Raw genomic sequence first — 21,420 nt, 5'->3', positions numbered from 1 at the left:
TTGTGTAACCGGGTCCCAAGGCTTTCTGCAGTTTTGTGTCTTCCCATCAGCTTGCTCAACTTGTCTCTTCCTTCAGTCTCCTTCCCTTAAAGGCCCATAGATTTTGGGGTCTCCCAAACATGGGCTATCTCTTCACTGGCGGAATGATCAGAAACAGAAAGTCAAAAACTAGTATTAAGAGTTGATGGAGAAGGAAACAATAATGGCTTCTCTATTATGTGAGGGAAGGTCTTCCCCAGGCACAAATCCCTCTTGGATAAATTAGAGGCCACGAGGCCTGATACACTGAACCGTGTCGTGGATGTCCACTTCCATGGATCATTGGGCAACGCCAGAGACACAGAGCTGAGGGTCTCTCACCCCCAAACCCCAGCTTCAGCCCACACCCTGCCTGTGGGGCAGGATGCAGGGCAGTGCCCTTTCCAGCTCTCCCTCCTCGGCCATTTCGGAAATGCTGTTTGTGACAGCAAAGGCTCCATTTATAGAGAGAGGCCATGCATTAGTCCTTGAAGAATTGTGTGAGTCTTTCTGGGCGGAAATAATCAAATACACAATTGCCTAGCATGGCCCAAGGATAGACCAGAGCCCCGGTTTTGCCTGAATGATTCACATCAGTGCTTTAGAGACTAATGCAGCTTCATCTCCTTAGGCAATGAAGATCAAAAATAGACTACTTATTTCAAAGAGTCAAACCTTAGAAAGACTGGAGTTAGAACATGTTCCCTGGGGACAGCGTCCCTCACCCATTTGAGAAAGCTGTGAGCTGTTGATGAACACTGGAATAACGCCACACCCGACACTGGAATCAACAATACTGCTACCTGAATTAGAAGTAAAAGATGAGCATTTCTAGAGCCTGTGAAAATGTAACTTATTTTTATTGAGTTTGAAAATGCAGGCACTAGGAGGTGCTCATTTACCTTCCTTTTCAAATAAAGGGATTATTCAAGGCTTGTTCTAGAATGAGGGGTCAGAGCCTCCACTTCCAGTGGTGGCTGTTCTTGCAGAGGTAGAAGCCACATTAATCCACAGTCAACACAAACTGAAGTCACCATCGACCTCACCGCTCACCCAGCTCACCGGTCAGGGGCCATTATATAATGTGGCATATATATATATGTATATATATACCACATCTTCTTTATCCATTCATCTGTTGATGGGCACTTGGGTTGCTTCCATGCCTGTATATAGTGATAAGCTATGTTTTATAATAAAAAAAGCATCAACAATTTATAAGGAAAATGTTAAATGTTAATAATCCTCCTCCCTCTCCAAACACACCCCTATCCAATCCCACCTTTAGGGGTGTGTGTCTTACCTTCTTCTCTATGCTCCTGCAAACCTGTCTACCCAAATACCCCTACAGAAGCGGGGCCACCTGTACGCATTAACTGCAACGTGCATACTTTTTTCTCTTAGTCTACTTTGGACTTTATTTTTTCAGATCGGTAGATAGAGATCTAACTTGCTTCTATTAGCTGCTTCATATCGCATAATGGGGATAGACAGGAAGGTTAATGGCCTCGTGCGTGGTCTCAGAGTTGATAAATGATGGAACCAGATTACAAACGACAGTCTGGTTACATCTGTGTGTTAGGCCCTGGGAGCCTGCGGGTTTTCAGTCTGCAGGTAGGAGGGTCCGTGTGTGTCCTACACCGCTGCAGGTAAGAGCATCATGATATTGGCAGAAGAGGAGTTCTAGAGATGGCTGATCAGGGTTTAGCCCCAGAAAAGCTGAGATTTGGGCAAATTATTCCAATCCCAAGATGCATCACAGATACAAATGTGATTTAGGGAAGGGACCTTTGTGCGAAGCTTTTATTAAAATGAGAAAGGGGGAGAGAGAGACAACTAAGTGGTCGCTTCACACATGTGAAATGTAGAGGAACACAGTGTTAACTAAACTCCAAGCTGGTTCTGATCAGTTTTGCTTTTTAAGGGGGTGGAAAAGGGATAATTTATTTCAAATGGGAAGTTACCAGCTGTACGGCTCCTTTCCCCTGGGAAGGCTGGTGACGAAGAGAGAAGTGGTGAGGCTGGGGGCCACAGTTTACCTGTTCAATGGGGCACACTAATAAAACAGGCAGTGCCCAAAGAGACTCTCAGGGGCTGGAAATAGGTCAATTTTCCTGCTTAATCAGGTTGGAGGAATCCCATCTTCTTCTGGAAAGGATCGTGAGTCTTGTTCCTTTTCTGAAGGGAGCCACCAATCAGGTTTTGAGAGTTAGCCTAGGAGTGAAAATGAGAAATGAATTACTCATAATGCAGCCTGTTAGGAGTCCCAAGGATCAGTTCAACCCCCAACGCGTTTTTATTGTATGACTTTCACCCGAATGTTAGAGGTAAAACAGTTCTGACTCCTCAAGGTAAGGTTCTGTAACATTTATTTATTTTAGAAGTGACTTAGAAACACAGGAGGCACCACGATAGGGGGTTGAGGACAAAAACTATATGGAGATTCATGAATTAACAAAGGGAACTGTTTTTGTTTTAACCTCCAGAATTACTAGAAGATTTGAACTTAGATCGGTACACACCAGAGGCGCCGTTTCATCCCTTGCCCAGAGCTGTGAGTTCAGACTGCCTTTGGGACAAAGACGTGGCAATTCCACCATCCACCCCACCCCAACACACACACACATAGCCCACTCCTGCCCAGATCATTCATAGGACCAGGCGAATGCAGGAACGAGGTCAGAAATAGGAGGCTCAGTTGGAGTTGATAAAATCAGCATTTCCTACCTCAAATGTGAAGTGCTGTTGAAGCATCCAGGTGGAAATGTCCAGCTGATGATGAGAAAAGAAGGAGAGAAGCACGAAGGCCAGGTAAGGAGTCTGGGATTCAGGGCCCGGGACACTGGGGTGACAGAAAGGAGCCTAACAGAGTCAGTACCTATTTAAACCCACTTCTGAATTTCCATTTTTTGTTAATTCTATGCCTCCCAAGTTTTCACCTTTTAATGTTTCTGATTATGACTGACAGTCATTTTTTTCTTTCTTAATGGTACATAATAGAATGATGCATCTCCGCATTGCAGGCATCTTAGATATACTTACTTAATTAATCCTGAGGCTCAGTGATGTCACCATGGGAACTGCCCTGTGGGGACATGGACGCCCCTCCCCCTCTGCTCATGCTCACAAGGACCCTGAGCTGGTGAACCTCCCACTGCCGCCCTGACCCTGCCATGGGCTCCAGGCTCCTCTGCTGGGCGACCTTCTGTCTCCTGGGGACAGGTGAGTCCTCAGCAAACCAAGCAGTTCTGTGTGTGTGTGTGTGTGTGTGTGTGTGTGATGATTACATTTATCTTCTTCCTTACTGTCCCCACAGGTCACACAGGAGCTGGACTGTCCCAATCCCCCAGGCACAGGGTCACAGGGAGGGGCCAGGCTGTAGTTCTCAGGTGTGACCCAATTTCTGGTCACCAAGTCTTTTACTGGTACTGACAGATGCTGGGGCAGGGCCCGGAGTTTCTGACTTATTTTCAGAGAAAAGATGCACCGATGCATCGGGGATGCCTAGTGATTGGTTCACCGCTGAGAGGCCTGAGGGCTCGTACTCCCATCTGAAGATCCAGGGGGCAGAGCCTGGGGACTCGGCCGTGTGTCTCTGTGCCAGCAGCTTAGCCATGGCGTGGCACGGTCACCTCCTTCCTGTTTACAAACACCCACGTTTGTAAAGTTCCCAGAAATCCCCATATAAAGGACTTACCCGACTCTTCCCTCAGCAGGGGGAATAAGTGGATTTGGGGCTTCAGCTGTTCTGATAGTAGGAAGTCGGAAAATAACCTTTGAAAGACTAGAGCATCTGGGTTTCTGAGATTCCTTTATACAGTTCAAGATTCTATAATTGGGATGGAATATCAGACCATAGTCTCAGGTAGAGTGAAGTATCCTCTTGTAAGACTATTTAGTTTCAGCACATTTATAATAAACTCCTCATACTGAATGTCACCAACTCAGACCACACAATGCCCAGATGTGGGCCAGCCAATGCAGAACACTGTTAAGGTCATCTGTAGCTACCAACCTTAAAAATAAATAAATTAGAATCCTTAGCAACAGCTGCCACTGAAATAAATTATCCACAGGGAACTGTCATCCACAATAATGCACGCTAATGTATGTCCATGTATTGCTTTTTTATTCCTTGACAATCCTGCTGTCATTTTGTGTCTAATTTTCTTCTCTGTTTTTTAAATGGAAACTCAGTTTGGCTTTCATAAAAGGTAACCCCACTTGAGAAGGTGTTAAAGGGGAGTAATTCAAAGAAGACTGGAATAAGAGTTATATCATCCATTCAGGATTCTTTGAGGTTTCCAATTTACACTCCGGTCAAGGTATATGAGCCTTTCAACTGGCACACACACACATGAACACACACACATGCACACACACACCCTTTGGGTTACTTTTTCACTCTCTTAGTTGTGTCCTTTGATGAGGAGAACTTCTTAATCCAAAATCAGTCCATTTTCCCCCTCTTTGGTTTGTATTTTGTATTTTGGTGTCTAGTTTAGGAAATCTTTGCCTATTTCAAAATGATCATGTTTTCTTATATTTCCTTCTAAATTCTTTATATTTTAAACTTTTACATTAAGATCTGTAATTCAACTGGAGTTCTTTGTATATGAAATGAGGAAGAGGTCAGGTTATGGTTTTCCATATAGTTATCCAATTGACCCAATATTATTTGTTGAAGAGTAATACTTTCCTCACCGCTTTGTGATCTCACTTTTGTCATGTATCAGTCATTGTGTATGTGTTAGTCTGTTTTGTCAGTTCTTACAGAAATAGCACACTGCCTTATTTACTATAGCTTTACAATTTATCATATCAAATACTATAAAGGGAAAACCATATGATCATCTCTATAGATGCTCAAAAAATTTTTGATAAAGTCCAACATCCATTCCTGATAAAAAACAATTAGCAAATTAGGAATAACTGGAAACTTCCTAATAAAAAGCATTTATGGAAAACCTATGGTTAATAGAACATTTTTACTGATAGACCATGATAAGTTAAAGATGCACATTGTAATCCCTAGGTCAAACACTAAAAGTAGCATAAAGAGGGGAAAAATAATCTTTTCAACAAATGGTGCTGGAAAAAAATATATATCCATGTGGAAAAATAATGCATCTCAATTTTTATCTCAGTCCATGAACCAGGAGTTGGCAAACTAAGGCCCAGAGGCCAAATATGGCCTCTGCCTGTTTTTATATGGCCGAGAAGCTAACAATGGTTTTTACATTTTTAAATGGTTAAAAAATAAAAAGAATAACATTTTGTGCCAGGTGATAATTATACAAAATTCAGATTTCAGTATCCGTAAGTAAAGTTTTGTTGGAATAAAACTAAGCTCAATCATCTACGTATTGCCTCTGGCTGCTTTTGCACTGCAATGGCAGAGTTGAGTAGTTCTGGCAGAAACTGCATGGCGTGCACAAAACCAAACATATTTACTATCTGACTCTTTACAGAAAAGGCTTGCTGAGCCTTGCCAAAAACAAAAATTAATATGAGTTGCAGCAACATTTCCAATGATCTATAAAGCTTCTGAAGTATAAAGAGTCTGAGAGAAAACACAGCAAATTCTCTTCATGACCTTGTAGTAGGCAAAGATTTCTAAAAGAGGATGAAAAATGTTCTAATTTTTAAAAGAATTAAATTATTCTTTATCAAAATTTTAAAAATTGTGTTTGTCAAAAGAGACTAAGACCCAATACAATGACCCAATGCAGCCAAAAATAAATAAATAAAATAAATAAATAAATAAAAATTTGAACAGGATATTCAGATAAGAGAAGATATGTAAGGAGGCAGTTTCCTCTTCAAGGACTTGATGGGCTTCTTTCCCTGGCTGCTTGGAAGATGTTTTGGCTGATAGAACTCCACTGTCAGTCTCTCCAGGAATTATCTTTGGTTAAAGAGAAAGCTTTGCCCGAGGTCCCACCCCTTCCCAGGGCAACTGGCAACTGGCCCGTATCCTCTTTCCTAGAACCCTAATTGATAAGGTTTAGAATTTTTATTCCCTCTTGGAAAAATCTTTACTTCATGCCTCCCTCACTACCACGTGCTAAGGGTGAGCCCGAGACAGATAAAGAGCAAATCAGCAAGACCTGTGCCCTGCATGTCCTGGTGGATCCGGATTTCGATCCTAATTTAGGTAGTACTCGGCCTGCCTGGGCTCTGGCAATTGCGCTACTGCACAACTGGCCACTTGAGGGCACTGTGGATCCACTGAGCGAGCCTCTGTCAGCAGCGTCCGGGACGGGGAGGGAGAGGGGGAGGGAGAGGAGGAGGGGGCGGGGTTAAGGGCGAGAGAGTCCTGGCTTGGTCCCTGCGTCAGGGAGATTATTTGATGAATCAGAGTCAGTGTTGGCATTTGAAGAGCTCATCACAGTCTTCTCGCATTAACAAACATGCAGGTGTGTTTGTCCCAGCAGGGAACCGTGAACGTCGCCTGGCAGGGAGTAAAGGCGTCTCTGGGAGGCTACATTTAGTGAAGAGTGTGATGGGGCTTCCGTGGGGCAGCCTGGGTAATCCAAGACAGGTGTAGAGAAAGGAGCTCCTGCCCTGGGGCAATAGAGAAGCAGTGAGGGTTGATCACCTGGCCCAGCCCTGCGCAGCCTCGCTCAGCACAGCCAGCCCCACCTGCTGCATGGGTGACTAGACAGGGTGGGAAGGCCTGGATCGGCTGAGCCTGTCTGGGGGTGCAGGGTGCCTGCGGGAGCCCACAAGGACAGGGACATCAGAACAGCGACATCACAGGTAAGCCCTCCAGAGAAAAGGGAGGATCAACCATCTGCTCTCTCACCCTGGAAACCAGAGCCCTGAGTAGGGAGTAGACCAGTTTCATACTGCCTGAGTCGCCTGGGGCACTCGGCTTCTTGGCTGTGTGGCCCACTGTCTCCTGGGGCAGATGAGTCCTGAGCTCGGGTGGGACAGTCCTGGACCCCAAAGCTTTGACTGTTGCTAGTATCAGACCCCTTCCTGAGCTAGGTATCCAGCTTCTTCTTCCTCCACGGGCTCAGTGGATGCTGGAATCATCCAGTCCCAAGGTACCTAATCAGAGGCAGTGGCGGGAGACCGTTCTGAACTGCTCTCCGATCTCTGGACACAGCAGTGTACACTGGTAGTAGCGGGCTCTGGGACAGGGCCCCCCGCCCTCCTTAGTATTATGGAAAGTCACAGAGAGACAAAGGAAACATCCCTGATCACATCTCAGCTCAGCAATTCGGTGACCACACCTCTGAGCTGAACGTGAGCTCCTCGGAGCTGGGAGACCCAGCCTCGTACCTCTGTGTCTGCAGCTTAGCATAGCCCTGCAGAGTTCCTGCCTTTCTGTACACCACCCTTCCTGTCCCAGCTTCACATACAATGCGGAGAGGGAGGGGGGCCTTAGCTAAGTTCCAGGGATGTTTCTAGTTCTTTTCTAACACGCTCTCTGCCCTGCTGAGCTCAAGCCAGAGCACTCCTGACTGTTCAGGCCCCAGGTTCCCTGAATATTCTCACCGGTCCTAGCAAAGAACAGGAGCTCCTCCTCTGTGCCAGAGCGGAGGTATTCACTCTGTGTTTTTTTTTTTTTATAGCTACTTTATTTATTTATTTATTTTTGGCTGTGTTGGGTCTTCGTTTCGTGCGAGGGCTTTCTCTAGTTGCGGCAAGCGGGGGCCACTCTTCATAGCGGTGCGGGGGCCGCTCTTCATCGCAGTGCGCGGGCCTTTCACTATCGCGGCCCCTCCCGTTGCGGGGCACAGGCTCCAGACGCGAAGGCTCAGTAGTTGTGGCTCACGGGCCCAGTTGCTCCGCGGCACGTGGGATCTTCCCAGACCAGGGCTCGAACCCGTGTCCCCTGCATTAGCAGGCAGATTCTCAACCACTGCGCCGCCAGGGAAGCCCCACTCTGTGTTTTAATGTAAGATAGACACGGGTATGTCCACTCTGTAGATAGGAAAGTTCTCAGTACACCGTATTATAGACAGCAAGCTGGCGGTCATGGACTTTCCAAATATTTTCTATCTAAAGTATCAGAGGCAGGACCCAACCTACATCTTCATGCTTCCAAAATCAGTATTCTCCTAAAATTCCATGGGGTTTCCCGGGCCTTGGTCAATAAGATGTAGCAGAGCACTGTCTCTTCCATCTCAAGACTGGCTGAGCTGTAGTGGAAGGTCACACATCATGGTGTGTTGTTACTATAAGCTTACAGCCTGCCAGCTTCTAGGACCTATGACTTCAAGCCAGGGAATGTGTTTGTCCTGTCATAGTTCCATATGGGGTGGGACCATGATATCCCATTGTGGGTTTGGAGGAGGGCGGGTCCCCGAAGGCTGCAACTTTCTTTCAGTCTGACCACTTTCAATCAAAAAATGTGAAATTGCTACTTCTGCCCAGGTCAGTAACTGCAGAAAACAGCTGAGGGTCACAGCTATTAAATGCACGGTGTAGCCATTCACAGACGGTGGGCACAAGTTTACTAGTGAACGCAGACTGCTTTCATTCTACTCTTTTTAGGTGAAGTTATAGAAAATTCCTTTATTTGTCGTTCATTTTCTCTGTGTCATATACTTAAGTACGTTATTTCGATTAGTTTTCTTTAAGAACCACGTGAGATAGAGCGCTGTATCCACGTTACAGGTGAAAAAACTGATTGCTGGAGAGTTTAGATAACTTGCTAAAGCAGGCACAGCTAATAAATCTCAGAACTGGGACCCAAACCCACCCACGCTTTAGCTCCCCTTCTGCGTTTTGGTAGAGGTGGACATCTTCAGAATCGGAACATTGACCCAAAAGTCCCTTTCAGAAACACTGACTCTGACACAAGTTATCATCACAACATCTTTCACCTGGGAGGCTAAGGAGAAAAGAGTTCTGACTTCAGAGACCTTGGTCTGTTTTGCCTTGGACTATTCCGACCTGCCTTGAGCTGGTGACTTGGAAAAGATCTGGCTGAGTTTTCCCATTTGTAAACTGAGACCAATGATACCTGTTTTGCGAGATTTTATGCAAGAAAATGAAACAAATTGCGTAATACAAAGTACAGGCTTAAGAAATCTTAGTTCCCTGTTAACTCTCTGACACAACTGTGGTCTAGCACAATTACTGACTGTGTGCAATTCTGGGATCAAAAGCAGGCAAGGATGACTTTTGCCTGAGTCACCTGTGTTCCAGACGCAAAGTCATCTGAAATGCAAATACAGTTGTCTGATAATTTATTATGTGAAACTAACTACAAAGAGTTGCCTCTTAAGGGAAAATGAAAATGGGACTCAGGACAGCCCTTCCTGTTTGATATTAAGTCTGATATGCAAGAAGGTGTGGTGCTTCCAGAAAATTCCGGCTTCCAAGCCATTAGTGGTCACACGAAAGATCTGCTAGAAGAAGGGACACTTTCACTTGAAGAGCGGCCATCAAGGAGCCTCTAGGGCTTTCCATCACATCCTTAGCCCACCTCTGATTTCATCCTTGACTGCGGTTAAGGGTTATGTGCAAGCCTACGTCCATTTGCCCCATGCTGACAGCTCCCCTTCACATGCATGCTGGGGTTCCCTCTGCTTTCTGCCCCAGGGTCTTCTGTGATGTCATAGGAGCCCCCTTGGCCTGTATACAGGGCAGCCAGAGCTGAAGGGGTGCTAAAGCTCCTTGTGGGCCAGGAGCCAGGGGACAAAAGCTCCAGAGTCAGCATTCAGAAATAGCTCAGAGAGGCATTTCCTGGGCTTCTCAGAAGGTCCCAAAGGAATCCATCTCCGTTGCCCCAGCACAATTTCACTATGGTGCCTTATCCTGGTTTTCTCCTTCCCTGCTTCATTCTCCCTGCTCTCTGACAGTGATGGAATGCTGTCACATCAGAAGACCCTTCTCGGGCTTCCTTGGTGGCCCAGTGGTTAAGAATCCGCCTGCCAATGCAGGGGACACGGGTTTGAGCCCTGGTCCGGGAAAATCCCACGTGCTGCAGAACAACTAAGCCCACGAGCCACAACTAGTGAGCCTGCGTGCCACAACTACTGAAGCCCACGTGCCTAGAGCCTGTGCTCTGCAACAAAAGAAGCCACCGCAATGAGAAGCCATGCACCACAACAAAGAGTAAACCCCGCTCACCGCAACTAGAGAAAGCCCGTGCACAGCAACGAAGACCCAACGCAGCCAAAAATAAAATAAATAAATAAATAAATAAATAAAAAAGAAGACCCTTCTCTTTGGAAGAGACCACCATTTTTCTTTTCTTCATACTGCCATTCAGTCATTCAAAAAGTCTTACATAACATATATGAATGAATCTTTCTCAATTCATTTTGGTTTATTTTGAATTCCCAACAGACTTACATGGTCTCTGCTCCCTTAAAGCTCTGAACCTATTGATATTTGCAACTGAATAGACTAGAGTTATGTTTACGAACGTAGAGTCAGCCTGGACTCAGATAATCATTTTTTTTCTTCAGTCATTCAACAAACACTTATTGAATGCAGAGTAGATCCAGCTTTTGGTGCAGCCTAAACCTTATCAAATGTTAGGGTGTTCTTTGAAAAAGAGAATAGAAAAAAAATTGTAAAGTCTTGGAAAGTTTCTGTGCAATTGAGAAGGCCTGAAGTTATTTTATTCTTCACTGACTTCATGGCCAGGCTATTCTTCACTACTTACCGTATGTAGGTACTGTTTGTTCTGTACTGTTCCAGGTGCCTAGAAACACCAGTGCAAAAACAAAGAAAACAAACAAAAAAAACTAAAAACCAAAAAACGGACAAAGCTTCTAGATGAGGTGTATGTTTTCAGCAACACCAAATTTGTGACTTGATAATTAATTAATCTAAAAATAAAAAGGAAATATTCCTGGTAAATACTTATTTCCCTAAAAAAAATTAGAGTATTGTTGAGAATATTAATATTATAGGTAGATCATACCTTAGCATGAGAACAATCCTCAGCTTCCTAGGACTCCATGCACCCTACCCCAAAGAATGTGAGTCCTCGCTGAAAAACTCCCTTTTTTTGCACACACCCAGCCATAGTCAGTAGGCTGCTTTGCTGTGAGGCTCTTGGTCCCTGGGACAATGTGGGTCCTGGGCATAGATGGGAAAGCCCTTCCCCAAGTTTGCCAGACCCCAGTCACAAGCATTTCCATGCAGTGCTACACCAGCCTCCTTCTTGTCTCTGATTTTGGATTCCATATCCTTTCTCACTATTGTGTGATTATACGAATTACCCATCCAGATAACATGAGATATATAATCACAGAAATAGGGGAGACACACACACTTACATGACCTATGTTTGAAATGACAGTATGCCCTGATATTGTCTAGCTGTAAGTCTTGCACTACAGCAATTTATGATTCAATATAATAAAATATGATTCAATCAATATTCTCTCATTTGGTGTGTATGAGACCTTCCAAATGGAGACAGAACATTTCCCTGTGACCCTGGAGGCATCACACATGTATACCTCTGGATGGGTCTCTCATCCTCATTGCTAATGCACCTCCTTTCTTTTTCACAGAAAGCACGGTCACGGGGGTAAGTGGTCTAGTCCTCCATGGCCTCCTCGGAAAAAAAGGGAGGACTCTTACCCCCAAGGATATAGAGACCTGAGCACGGATAGTGGGGCTCCCAATGTAAACAATTCTTCAAATTCCAATGACTTTGACCTTGAGACTGAAAACATTCTGGATATCAGGTAGTTCTTTTTAAATGAAAAGATCACTGTTGGCTGATAGTCAATTATCCAGAGTTTAGGCAAAGGGAAAAAAAACTAGTAAAATTTTGAGCAGAGAAGTCACAAAAGTACCAGGACTGCCATGAGAATATTTCTTAGTCTACAGAAATATGAAAAATTTTAACAGCGTCCAAATAAGGAATTTTATTATGCAGAGAAGAAAAAATTTCCTTACTAAAAGGCAGGGAAAAAGCGTAGAGACATAAGATTTCTTTTTAAAGCAGACTTACTAATTCTTCCTGTTCTGAGCTGTTCAACTTTATATGTATTATTGACTTGTTCCTGTGGGAAGGGCTGTGGCAGCTGAGCTCTGCAGCTCAAGCATGTGTCAAGGACAGTGACATCACTGAGTTACTGAGAGCCCAAGTCTTTGTTTTGGCCGGGCCTCGAGGCTTGTGGGAGCTTAGTTCCCGGACCAGGGATCGAGCCCAGGCACACCACGGCAGTGAAAGTGCTGAGTCCTAACCACTGGACGGCCAAGGATTTCCCAAGAGCCCAAGTTCTGTTTCCCTGAAACAAAACTGGATGACATGAGCTTCTGTCCAGGACCGGAAAGGGTCACCAGGCTCTTCTTCTGTGTGGCTCTTTATCTCCTGTGGGCAGGTGAGTACAGGTGGGCTCCCGTCCCTGGAATTCTCAAGACCTCAATACTAGCCTTCCTCTTGGGATGACATCAGCTCTGTCTATTACAGGACCTGTGGAGGCCGGGATCACCCAGGAACCAAGATACAAGATCACGGTGACAGGAGAGACAGTGACTTTGGAATGTCACCAGACTGATAACCATGACTATATGTACTGGTACCGACAAGACCTGGGACATGGTCTGAGGCTGATCCATTACTCCTATGGTGTTGGCAACATTGAGAAAGGAGAAATCCCTGACGGGTACAACGTCTCGAGATCAAATACAGAGGATTTCCCCCTGACCCTGGCGTCTGTTATCCCCTCCCGGACATCTGTGTACTTCTGTGCCAGCAGTGACTCCACAGCACTGCACAGCTGCTTCCTCTCTGCACATAAAGCGTAGTTAGAAAGACTGAGGGTCGCCTGCACACGTGAGGTCTGGCCCAAACCCTCAGAAGCCCCTGTCTCCATCAAAGGCACAGAGTTCTTGCCAGCATGGGGGCTGGACAGCAGTGGGCAGTGTGACTCTCAGTGCTGAAGTCTGCCCCATGCCAGTCTTAGCCTGACTGCAGGTCAACTCAACACTATAGCTAGCTGGTTCTCTCTTCTGAGGTCCCCTCTGCTTGCAGAAAGGAAAACGCATCTTTAGTTGAGACACGTGAAGATCACCTTGATAATCTCGAAGGCCCACATCCTTCTCTCCCCTGTGAGCTTTGTGACGTCTTCATCTACTGCGTACCCCATCCTCTACTATCCTTCACCTTACAAGTCAGAAACCTTCACTCACTGGGACTTCCCTGGTGGTCCAGAGGTTAAGAATCTGCCTTCTAATGCAAGGGACACGGGTTCAATCTCTGGTCAGGGAACTAAGATCCCACATGCCGCGGAGCAACTAAGCCTGTGCGCCACAGCTAGAGAGCCCATGTGCCGTAACGAAAGATCCCACATGCTGCAACCAAGACACGACTCAGCCAGAAGTAAATAAATACATATTAAAGAAAAAAAGAAATTTTCACTCACATGGTCTCAGCTCCTGGCTGCCTTTCTTCTACTGGGCAATAGCCCTACAAGGTCCTATAATGTTTGCCTTCTGTCTGACCCTCACCATCGTCTTGCACAAGTTTCCCCTGACTTTCCCTGCTCCAGCCACATGCATCCACATTTAGTTTTTTCCTCTTCTGTGCCATGTTCTTTGCCATCCTAAGGCTATTTCTATAGGCTGTTTCTCTCTCACTAAACATATATCCCTCCCTCTTCTTTCTAACTCTCTACTTCATTCTTTACATGGAAATCTATTTCAGGTATACTTAATCTTAATTGTGAAGAGCAAAATTAAATTTTACTAGGAGAAATTAAGAAAAAATATTCTGGGGCATTCATCTGAGGAAGGGTTTTTTTTTTCTTTTTAAATGGAGACACAAAAGAACACAAACTACAAAGAAAATATTTATAATGTGAGTTGCATTCAATTAAACTCTTGTACATCAGAACACACTGGAAAAAATGAAAAGGTAAGCCACAGACTGGGAAAAGACATGAAGACTGCAGACAGATGATAAAGAATCAGTGTGACAGAGACCGTTCGTGCTCACCAAGTTCCTGTGGCTCCGATGTGATTCCAACATCACTATAGTTGGAGGGTTGGGAACCTAAGACTAGGTTCTGAGCAATGGGATGTGCGTGAAAATTATGTAAGCCAATTTCAAGCCGTGCCCCTTATAACGTTCTGTGGCACTGTGATGGGGTCTGCAAGTATCCTCCCATTTGGAGATTTGCTAAAAGGACTCACGGGATATGGCATAGAGTTGTAGTCATGGCTAAGATTTATTAGTGACCAAGGAGATATTCAGTGGCAGATCGTAAGGGAAAAAGACATGGAGTCTGGAAGAATCCATCCGTACACAGGCTTCCTTACGCTCTCTTCCTCCTGGGAGGGCTCACACAGAGCTCACACTTCCCCCAGCAAGAAAAATGCAGCAACGTGGGTAATGATATTTCTGCCAAGGGAGCCCACCGAGGACTCAGTGCCCAAGGTTTTACTGGGAGCTGATCCCATAGGCACCCACTGCCTATCACGAATGGAAAATCTAGTCTCCCAGAAGGAAATCCAGTGTTCAGCGTAAACTATGTAGTTCACACCAATGGTCCAGGCACAGTGAAATACTCTTCTCAAGAAAACTTTCTATCAATATAGATAGCTGTTCACCAGCCAGGTTCCCAGATGCCAGCCAAAGGCCAGACTTGCAAGCAGGCTTTCTAGACACAGCAGTCTCAGACCTGCTGTATTAGCTTCTTTCTGCATGGGCACGCTTCAACTCTCTTTTGCCGTGCTTTGGGGAACTTGGAAGGTCCCCATTAGAGGCTGGCTAATTAAACTGTGGAAGTAGCCTGGCTCCCCGGATCATAATTTGCTGGACAACCACAGAAAGAAGCTGTTCATGCCACACTGGACTTCATGGTCATGGGGAAGAGAATGTTCTAGAGTTAAACCCCTGGGGTTTTAGGGTTTGTTTTATTTTCTGTAGCATAGCTGACCTTGTCTATTAGAGTTAGTATCGAAAATGAATAAATAATTCTTATTACTTAATAAGGAAAAGACAACCCAATAAAAATGGCAGTACTTAATCTAGGTAATTCTAGGTAACATGAATTCTCACTAAACATGTGAATACATTCGCAACCTTACTTAGAGTCAAACTATTGCAAACTGAAACAGTAAGTTACGACCTCAAACTTACCAGAGTGGAAAATTTTCAAAAGAGTGATAGTCTGAAATTTGAGTAAAGGTACCGATTACTGGAAACTCTCTTACACTACAAAAGAAAATTACAGGGCTTCCCTGGTGGCACAGTGGTTAAGAATCTGCCTGCCAATGCAGAGGACACAGGTTCGAGCCCTGGTCTGGGAAGATCCCACATGCCGTGGAACAACTAAGCCCGTGCGCTACAACTACTGAGCCTGCACTCTAGACCCTGCGAGCCATAACTACTGAGCCCGTGTGCATTAACTACTGAAACCTACGTGCCTAGAGCCCATGCTCCACAACAAGAGAAGCCACCGCAATGAGAAGCCCGCACACCGCAACGAAGAGTAGCCCCCGCTCGCCGCAACCAGAGAAAAGCCTGTGCGCAGCAACGAAGACCCAACACAGCCAAAAATAAAATAAATAAAAGAAAATTACAGCTATATCAGAGAACATTTTGTGGGATATACTCTGACAACAGCACTTCTGGATAAATTACCAAAATACTCAAATTACTTAGGTTCCTTTCACTGTCTTTATATAACAGCTGCACAGGACCATTTTCTCTGTGTCAAGAGAGGCTGAGTGTTCTAAAGGATAGCCAAACACTCACAAACTTTGGGAAGTTGACTGAGTGGAAATGGAGGAAAAGTAGTATTTATCCCAAGTTGTAGTTGAACAGTATGTATTAGCATAATGAGAAAACAGGAGGAACAGAAGGAGCCGGGAGGACATACCTTCACAAACACTGCCTGGTGTCAGCCCCAGTTCTAGTGCAAATAGTGTACAAGTTGCACCAGGCTCCTTGGGCCATTGGATGAAGGGCCTCAGTGACCCCGAACCACTGGCCATCGGGAGGCATTGGTTTTGGATGGAGAAGCAGATCGGGGTTTTTTTGTATTTAATTAATTAACTAATTAATTAAATTATTTATGTATGTATTTATTTATTGAAGCATAGTTGATTTACAATGTTGTATTAGTTTCTGGTGTACAGCAAAATGATTCAGTTATATATGTATGTTCTTTTTCATGTTGTTTTCCATTATGGTTTATTACAAGATATTGAATATAGTTTCCTGTGCTATACAGTAGGACCGTGTTGTTTATTCTTTCTATATAAAATAGTTTGAGTCTGCTAATCCCAGACTCCCAATCTATCCCTCCTCTACCCACCCTCCCCCTTGGCAACCACAAGTCTGTTTTCTATGTCTGTGAGTCTGTTTCTGTTTTGTCAGTAAGTTCATTTGTGTCATATTTTAGATTCCACATATAATTGATATCATATGGTATTTGTCTTTCTCTTTCTGACTTATTCACTTAGTATGATAACCTCTAGGTCCATCCATGTTGCTGCAAATGGCATTATTTCATTCTTTTTTAATGGCTGAGTAGTATTCCATTGTGTATATGTACCACATCTTCTTTATCCATTCCTCTGTTGATGGACATTTAGGTTGCTTCCATGTCTTGGCTATTGTAAATAGTGCTGCTATGAACATAGGGGCCCATGTATATTTTTGAATTATAGATTTGTCTGGATATATGCCCAGAAGTGGGATTGCTGGATCATATGGCAACTCTATTTTTAGTTTATTGAGGAACCTCCATACTGTTTTCCATAATGGCTGCACCAATTTACATTCTCACCAACAGTGTAGGAGGGTTCTCTTTTCTCCACACCCTCTTCAGCATTTGTTATTTGTAGACTATTTAATGATGGCCGTTCTGACCAGTGTGAGGTAGTACCTCATTGTAGTTTTGATTTGCATTTCTGTAATAATTAGTGATGTTGAGCATCTTTTCATATGCCTATTGGCCATCTCTATGTCTTCTTTGGAGAAATGGCTATTTAGGACTTCTGTCCATTTTTTGATTTGTTTGTTTGGTTTTTTGTTATTGAGTTGTATGAGCTGTTTGTATATTTTGGAAATTAAGCACTTGTCAATCGCATCATTTGCAAATATTTTCTCCCAGTCTGTAGGTTGTCTTTTCATTTTGTTTATGGTTTCCTTTGCTGTGCAAAAGCTTATAAGTTGGTTTTTTGTTTGTTTGTTTGTTTGTTTTTAGGTAAGAAGTGGATTTATTTAGGGAGAAACACACTCCACAGACAGAGTGTGGGCCATCTCAGGAGGTGAGAAAATGCCAAAAGCTTATAAGTTTGATTAGGTCCCATTTGTTTATTTTTGCTTTTATTTCTATTGCCTTGGGAGACTGACGTAAGAAAACTTTGGTACAATTTATGTCAGAGAATGTTTTGCCTATGTTCTCTTCTAGGAGTTTTATGGTGTCATGTCTTACATTTAAGTCTTTAAGCCATTTTGAGTTTATTTATTTATTTTGGGGGGGGTTGATTTTTTTTTAAATTTATTTATGTTATTTATTTATTTTTGGCTGTGTTGGGTCTTTGTTGCTGCGCACGGGCTTTCCCTAGTTGCGGCGAGCAGGGGCTACTCTTTGTTGAGGTGCACAGGCCTCTCATTGTGGTGGCTTCTCTTGTTGCAGAGCACAGGCTCTAGGTGCCTGGACTTCAGTAGTTGTGGCACGTAGGTTCAGTAGTTTTGGCTCGCAGGCTCTAGAGCGCAAGCTCAGTAGTTGTGGTGCATGGGCTTAGTTGCTCCGCAGCATGTGGGATCTTCCCAGACCAGGGCTCAAACCCATGTCCCCTGCATTGGCAGGCAGATTCTTAACCACTGTGCCACCAGGGAAGCCCTTGAGTTTATTTTTGTGTATAGAGTGAGGGTATGTTCTAACTTCATTGGTTTACATGTAGCTGTCCAGATTTCCCAACACCACTTGCTGAAGAGACTGTCTTTTCTCCGTTGGATATTCTTCCCTCCTTTGTCGAAGACTAATTGACTGTAGGTGTGCGTGTTTATTTCTGGTCTCTCTATTCTGATCCATTGATCCATTTATCTGTTTTGGTGCTGATACCATGCTGTTTTTATTACTATAGCTTTGTGGTATTGTCTGAAGTCTGGGAGGGTTATGCCTCCTGCTTTGTTCTTTTTTCTCAGGATTGCTTTGGCAATTCTGGGTCTTTTGTGTTTCCATACGAATTTTAGGATTATTTGTTCTAGTTCTATGAAAAATGTCATGGGTAATTTGATAGGGATCACATTAAATTTGTAGATGTTATTGAAACAGGGCTTAGTTCTGCCTTAGAAGTTGAGGCAGGAAAAGTGCAACTTCATCCTTGCATCCAGCATCTGGTTTGCAGATGTGAGTGGCCAGTGGAATGTGAGGAATTAAATGGAGACTCTTCTTCCCTTATGGATGCAGGTGGGTTCTGCTTAGCAGTGAACCTGAACCGTAAAAACGGAGCAAATCACCGAGTGGAGAATCTTCTGACCCTGCTGGGGGTGTAGACAAAGAAGAGCCAGGAGCCGGCCGAATTCTCAGGGACCCATGAGATTGAAAACATCTGCCTTGGGAGACCATCAGAGAAACTCTAGATATACACCTGTACCCCAAACTTAACCCCCACTAGTTGTGTGTCCTAGATGCTGTATAGGATGATGTAAGGGAAATGCAGGGGAGGAGAGTAGATAATTCTAGACCTTGTCTAGGCTAGTCTCAAATTACTGGCTAAGACACTGCAAATATCCTTAATAAGTATCAGATCTCCCAGAACTCCTGCCTTTCCTCCCTTGAGCAGTAAGATGCCCCATGCCTGCCTGGATTTTGTTTTGGATTTGTTCAGTGCTGCCCAGGAAGCAGGTGAGGCCCGGGAACGCAGCGGGGATTTCTCCTCTGGAATGGGAAGCCTCAACTGCAAGCATTTTGTATGTAACCTGATCAGCCCTGTCTCCTGCCACCCTGAACGCTGCCATCGCTCAGAACTTTTAACCCCTGGGCACAAGGATGGGACAAGTAGTGACACCTCAATGTGAAGAAACTTCCCATCATGGGATGATTAACTGGTACCAACATAAGTTGGACTCAGACCAGCAGCTTTTCTATCTCAATAATAGAGAATTTACGAGGGAAACGGATGGTTCTGATAGTTCTACATCTGTGGGTCTTAACTTGATAGCGTTGGCATGTAAGCCCTACGTTGTGGGTATTCAGAAGATTATCTCTGAGAACACGACTCTACTGTTTCCACCTCTCTGACACACATTTCCTTGTTTTCTTGTTTCATACCAACTCTTGGGGCCTTCTCCAGTCCTCTAACCCTTTCTACCTCACCACTCAGACAATGAAAAGAAATGTTTCAGAACAAATGTTGCCCTGTTAAAAAAAAATAGTCAGATACTAACCAGTGAAATTCAATTGTATGTTATGCTATGTTTTTTAAGATTCCAGAAGGTCAGTTCAATTTTGTATTTACTGTTACTGTATCCATCCTGATATTTTCAGGGATAAGAGAGTTCTCTGAATGCATCATGCAGATGAGTGAAAGCAAAGAGGGAACTGGTCTTTGACCTTCAGACAGAATAAAAGCTTCCAACTCAAATCTACACTCAGGGCATCAGTTTATCCCTCTACCTTCAATTGTGTCAGTTAGTTCACTGTGCTTCTAGGATAAAGCGGTGGCAATTACGCCAGCTTTTACCTTGTCTAAGCTCATCTGATTGGGAAAATAGAGAACCTGGTAAAAGAGACACATCCAAAGAAAAGGATAATTACAGATAACACAAAAAGGTTATTAACTGATATGTCAAACGTGAGTCGCCTTTGACACATCCAAGTAGAAACATCCAGCAGAGAGTTAGAAGATGGTGATGGGAGATCCAATCACTCAGCCCTGGAACGATGTGTGAGGACAGTTGGATGAATTCACATGCAGTCTATGAGCATGTTCAACAAACTTCTAGATATGTTTTAGTTAATAACAGTTGGTTTCTAAGACGATGGGCATTTGCAGAGACAGTGATGTCACCATGGGAATTGCCAGTGGGGACAAGGACGCCCCTCCCCCTCTGCTCATGCTCACAAGGACCCTGAGCTGGTGAACCTCCCACTGCTGCCATGACCCTGCCATGGGCACCAGGCTCCTCTGCTGAGCGAAACCCTCTGTCTCCTGGTGGGGGGCATAATTGTTACATAACGTACAATTGTAAGTCCTGAGAACACCAAGCTCTCTCTGCGTTTTCTCTTTCCAGTGATTATTTCAATCATCTCCTCTTTCCATTTTCAAATTCTGTCTTTTCCTGATACAGAACTCACAGAAGGTGGAGTCGCCCAATCCCCCAGGCACAAGATCACAGAGAAAAGACAGGCCATGGCTTGGTGATGCGATCCTATTTCAGGCCACAGTATCCTTTACAAGGGGTCTGGAGCTACTGATTCTCTTTGAGGAAGAGGCTGAAATAAATGTTTTGTAGTTGCCGCAGAATCGATTTTCTGCAGAGAGGCCCCAAGGAGCAGACTCCACTCTCAAGATCCAGCCTGCAGAGCTGGGCGACTCGGCTGTGTGTTTCTGTGGCAGCAGCTTGGCCACAGCCTTGCAGAGACCCTTCCTGCCTGTGCACAAACTTCATGATTCTCCCTCTCTGTGTTGCTCACGGCGGCTCCAGACAGCCCTCCCCTTACTCCTCACTATGCAAGGGGAGGAAGTGGGTTTGCAGAGATAAGCTGTGATGCATATAAATGGAGGACACACATTATCGCTTAAAACACGAGAGCCGAAATTGTTGTTTGAAAATAATTATGACTCAGGGATTAGAAGCGTTCTGTGGTGAAAACTCAAGAATCTCAAACTGAAAGTACTTGTCACAGACTCAGCCCTCGGGGGCTAGTGATGGTTTTTCTCCTATAAAAATATGCAGTCACAAAACATGTCCAATAAACTTGAATAATACAGATGGCGATTCTATGAGTGTAGCAAACAGCAGGCTCGCTGAGGTTTTTTTCACCATCTGAATGATTCAAGTTGATTTCCTTCTCTCTCTGCTTTTAGTTAGGAAGTTTTAGGCAACAAAGTCTCAACACAGAGTATGTGGTTGGAAAACACCTTTTTCCCATTTTTATGGAAATGTGTTGATAATAATGATGTTGGTGGTGGTGATGATAATTTTAGCTATTTTATTCAGCCCTTTTCCAACCTCAAAGAAATATACACAAATGGGTATCCTGGCAACCAGTCTCAAATCTTAGCTCAAAACAAATTCTTACTCTGGAGTTTGTTACTGTAACCAACACAGCGGAACACTGCATGTTGAGGATATTTCCAGCTGTTTGCCTTAGTACATTAAAATAGTTCCTTAGTGCATTAAAATATTCCTTAGTAAGAACTTCTAAAACAATCAATTACCCCCGATCCAATTGTTCCCTCTGATAATGTATCCTCTACTCTAACTTCTGCCTGGATTCTCTAAGA

At 44.2% G+C, this 21,420-nt stretch overlaps 1 gene segment (V, D, J or C); it reads left to right on the top strand.

Annotated features, from left to right (window-relative positions):
- Window positions 1-3,191: 3,191 nt before the first annotated feature.
- On the top strand, window positions 3,192-20,804 carry LOC102999082 (T cell receptor beta variable 10-3-like). The segment is given in 3 exon segments: window positions 3,192-3,240; window positions 12,419-12,717; window positions 20,760-20,804. Coding segments are annotated over 3 exon segments (393 nt in total).
- The last annotated feature ends 616 nt before the right edge of the window (window positions 20,805-21,420 follow it).

The sequence above is a fragment of the Balaenoptera acutorostrata genome, chromosome 7, assembly GCF_949987535.1.
Source record: "Balaenoptera acutorostrata chromosome 7, mBalAcu1.1, whole genome shotgun sequence".
NCBI lineage: Eukaryota > Metazoa > Chordata > Mammalia > Artiodactyla > Balaenopteridae > Balaenoptera > Balaenoptera acutorostrata.
Note: the sequence above shows the minus strand (reverse complement) of the source record. Positions and strands in the feature narration are given on the sequence as shown.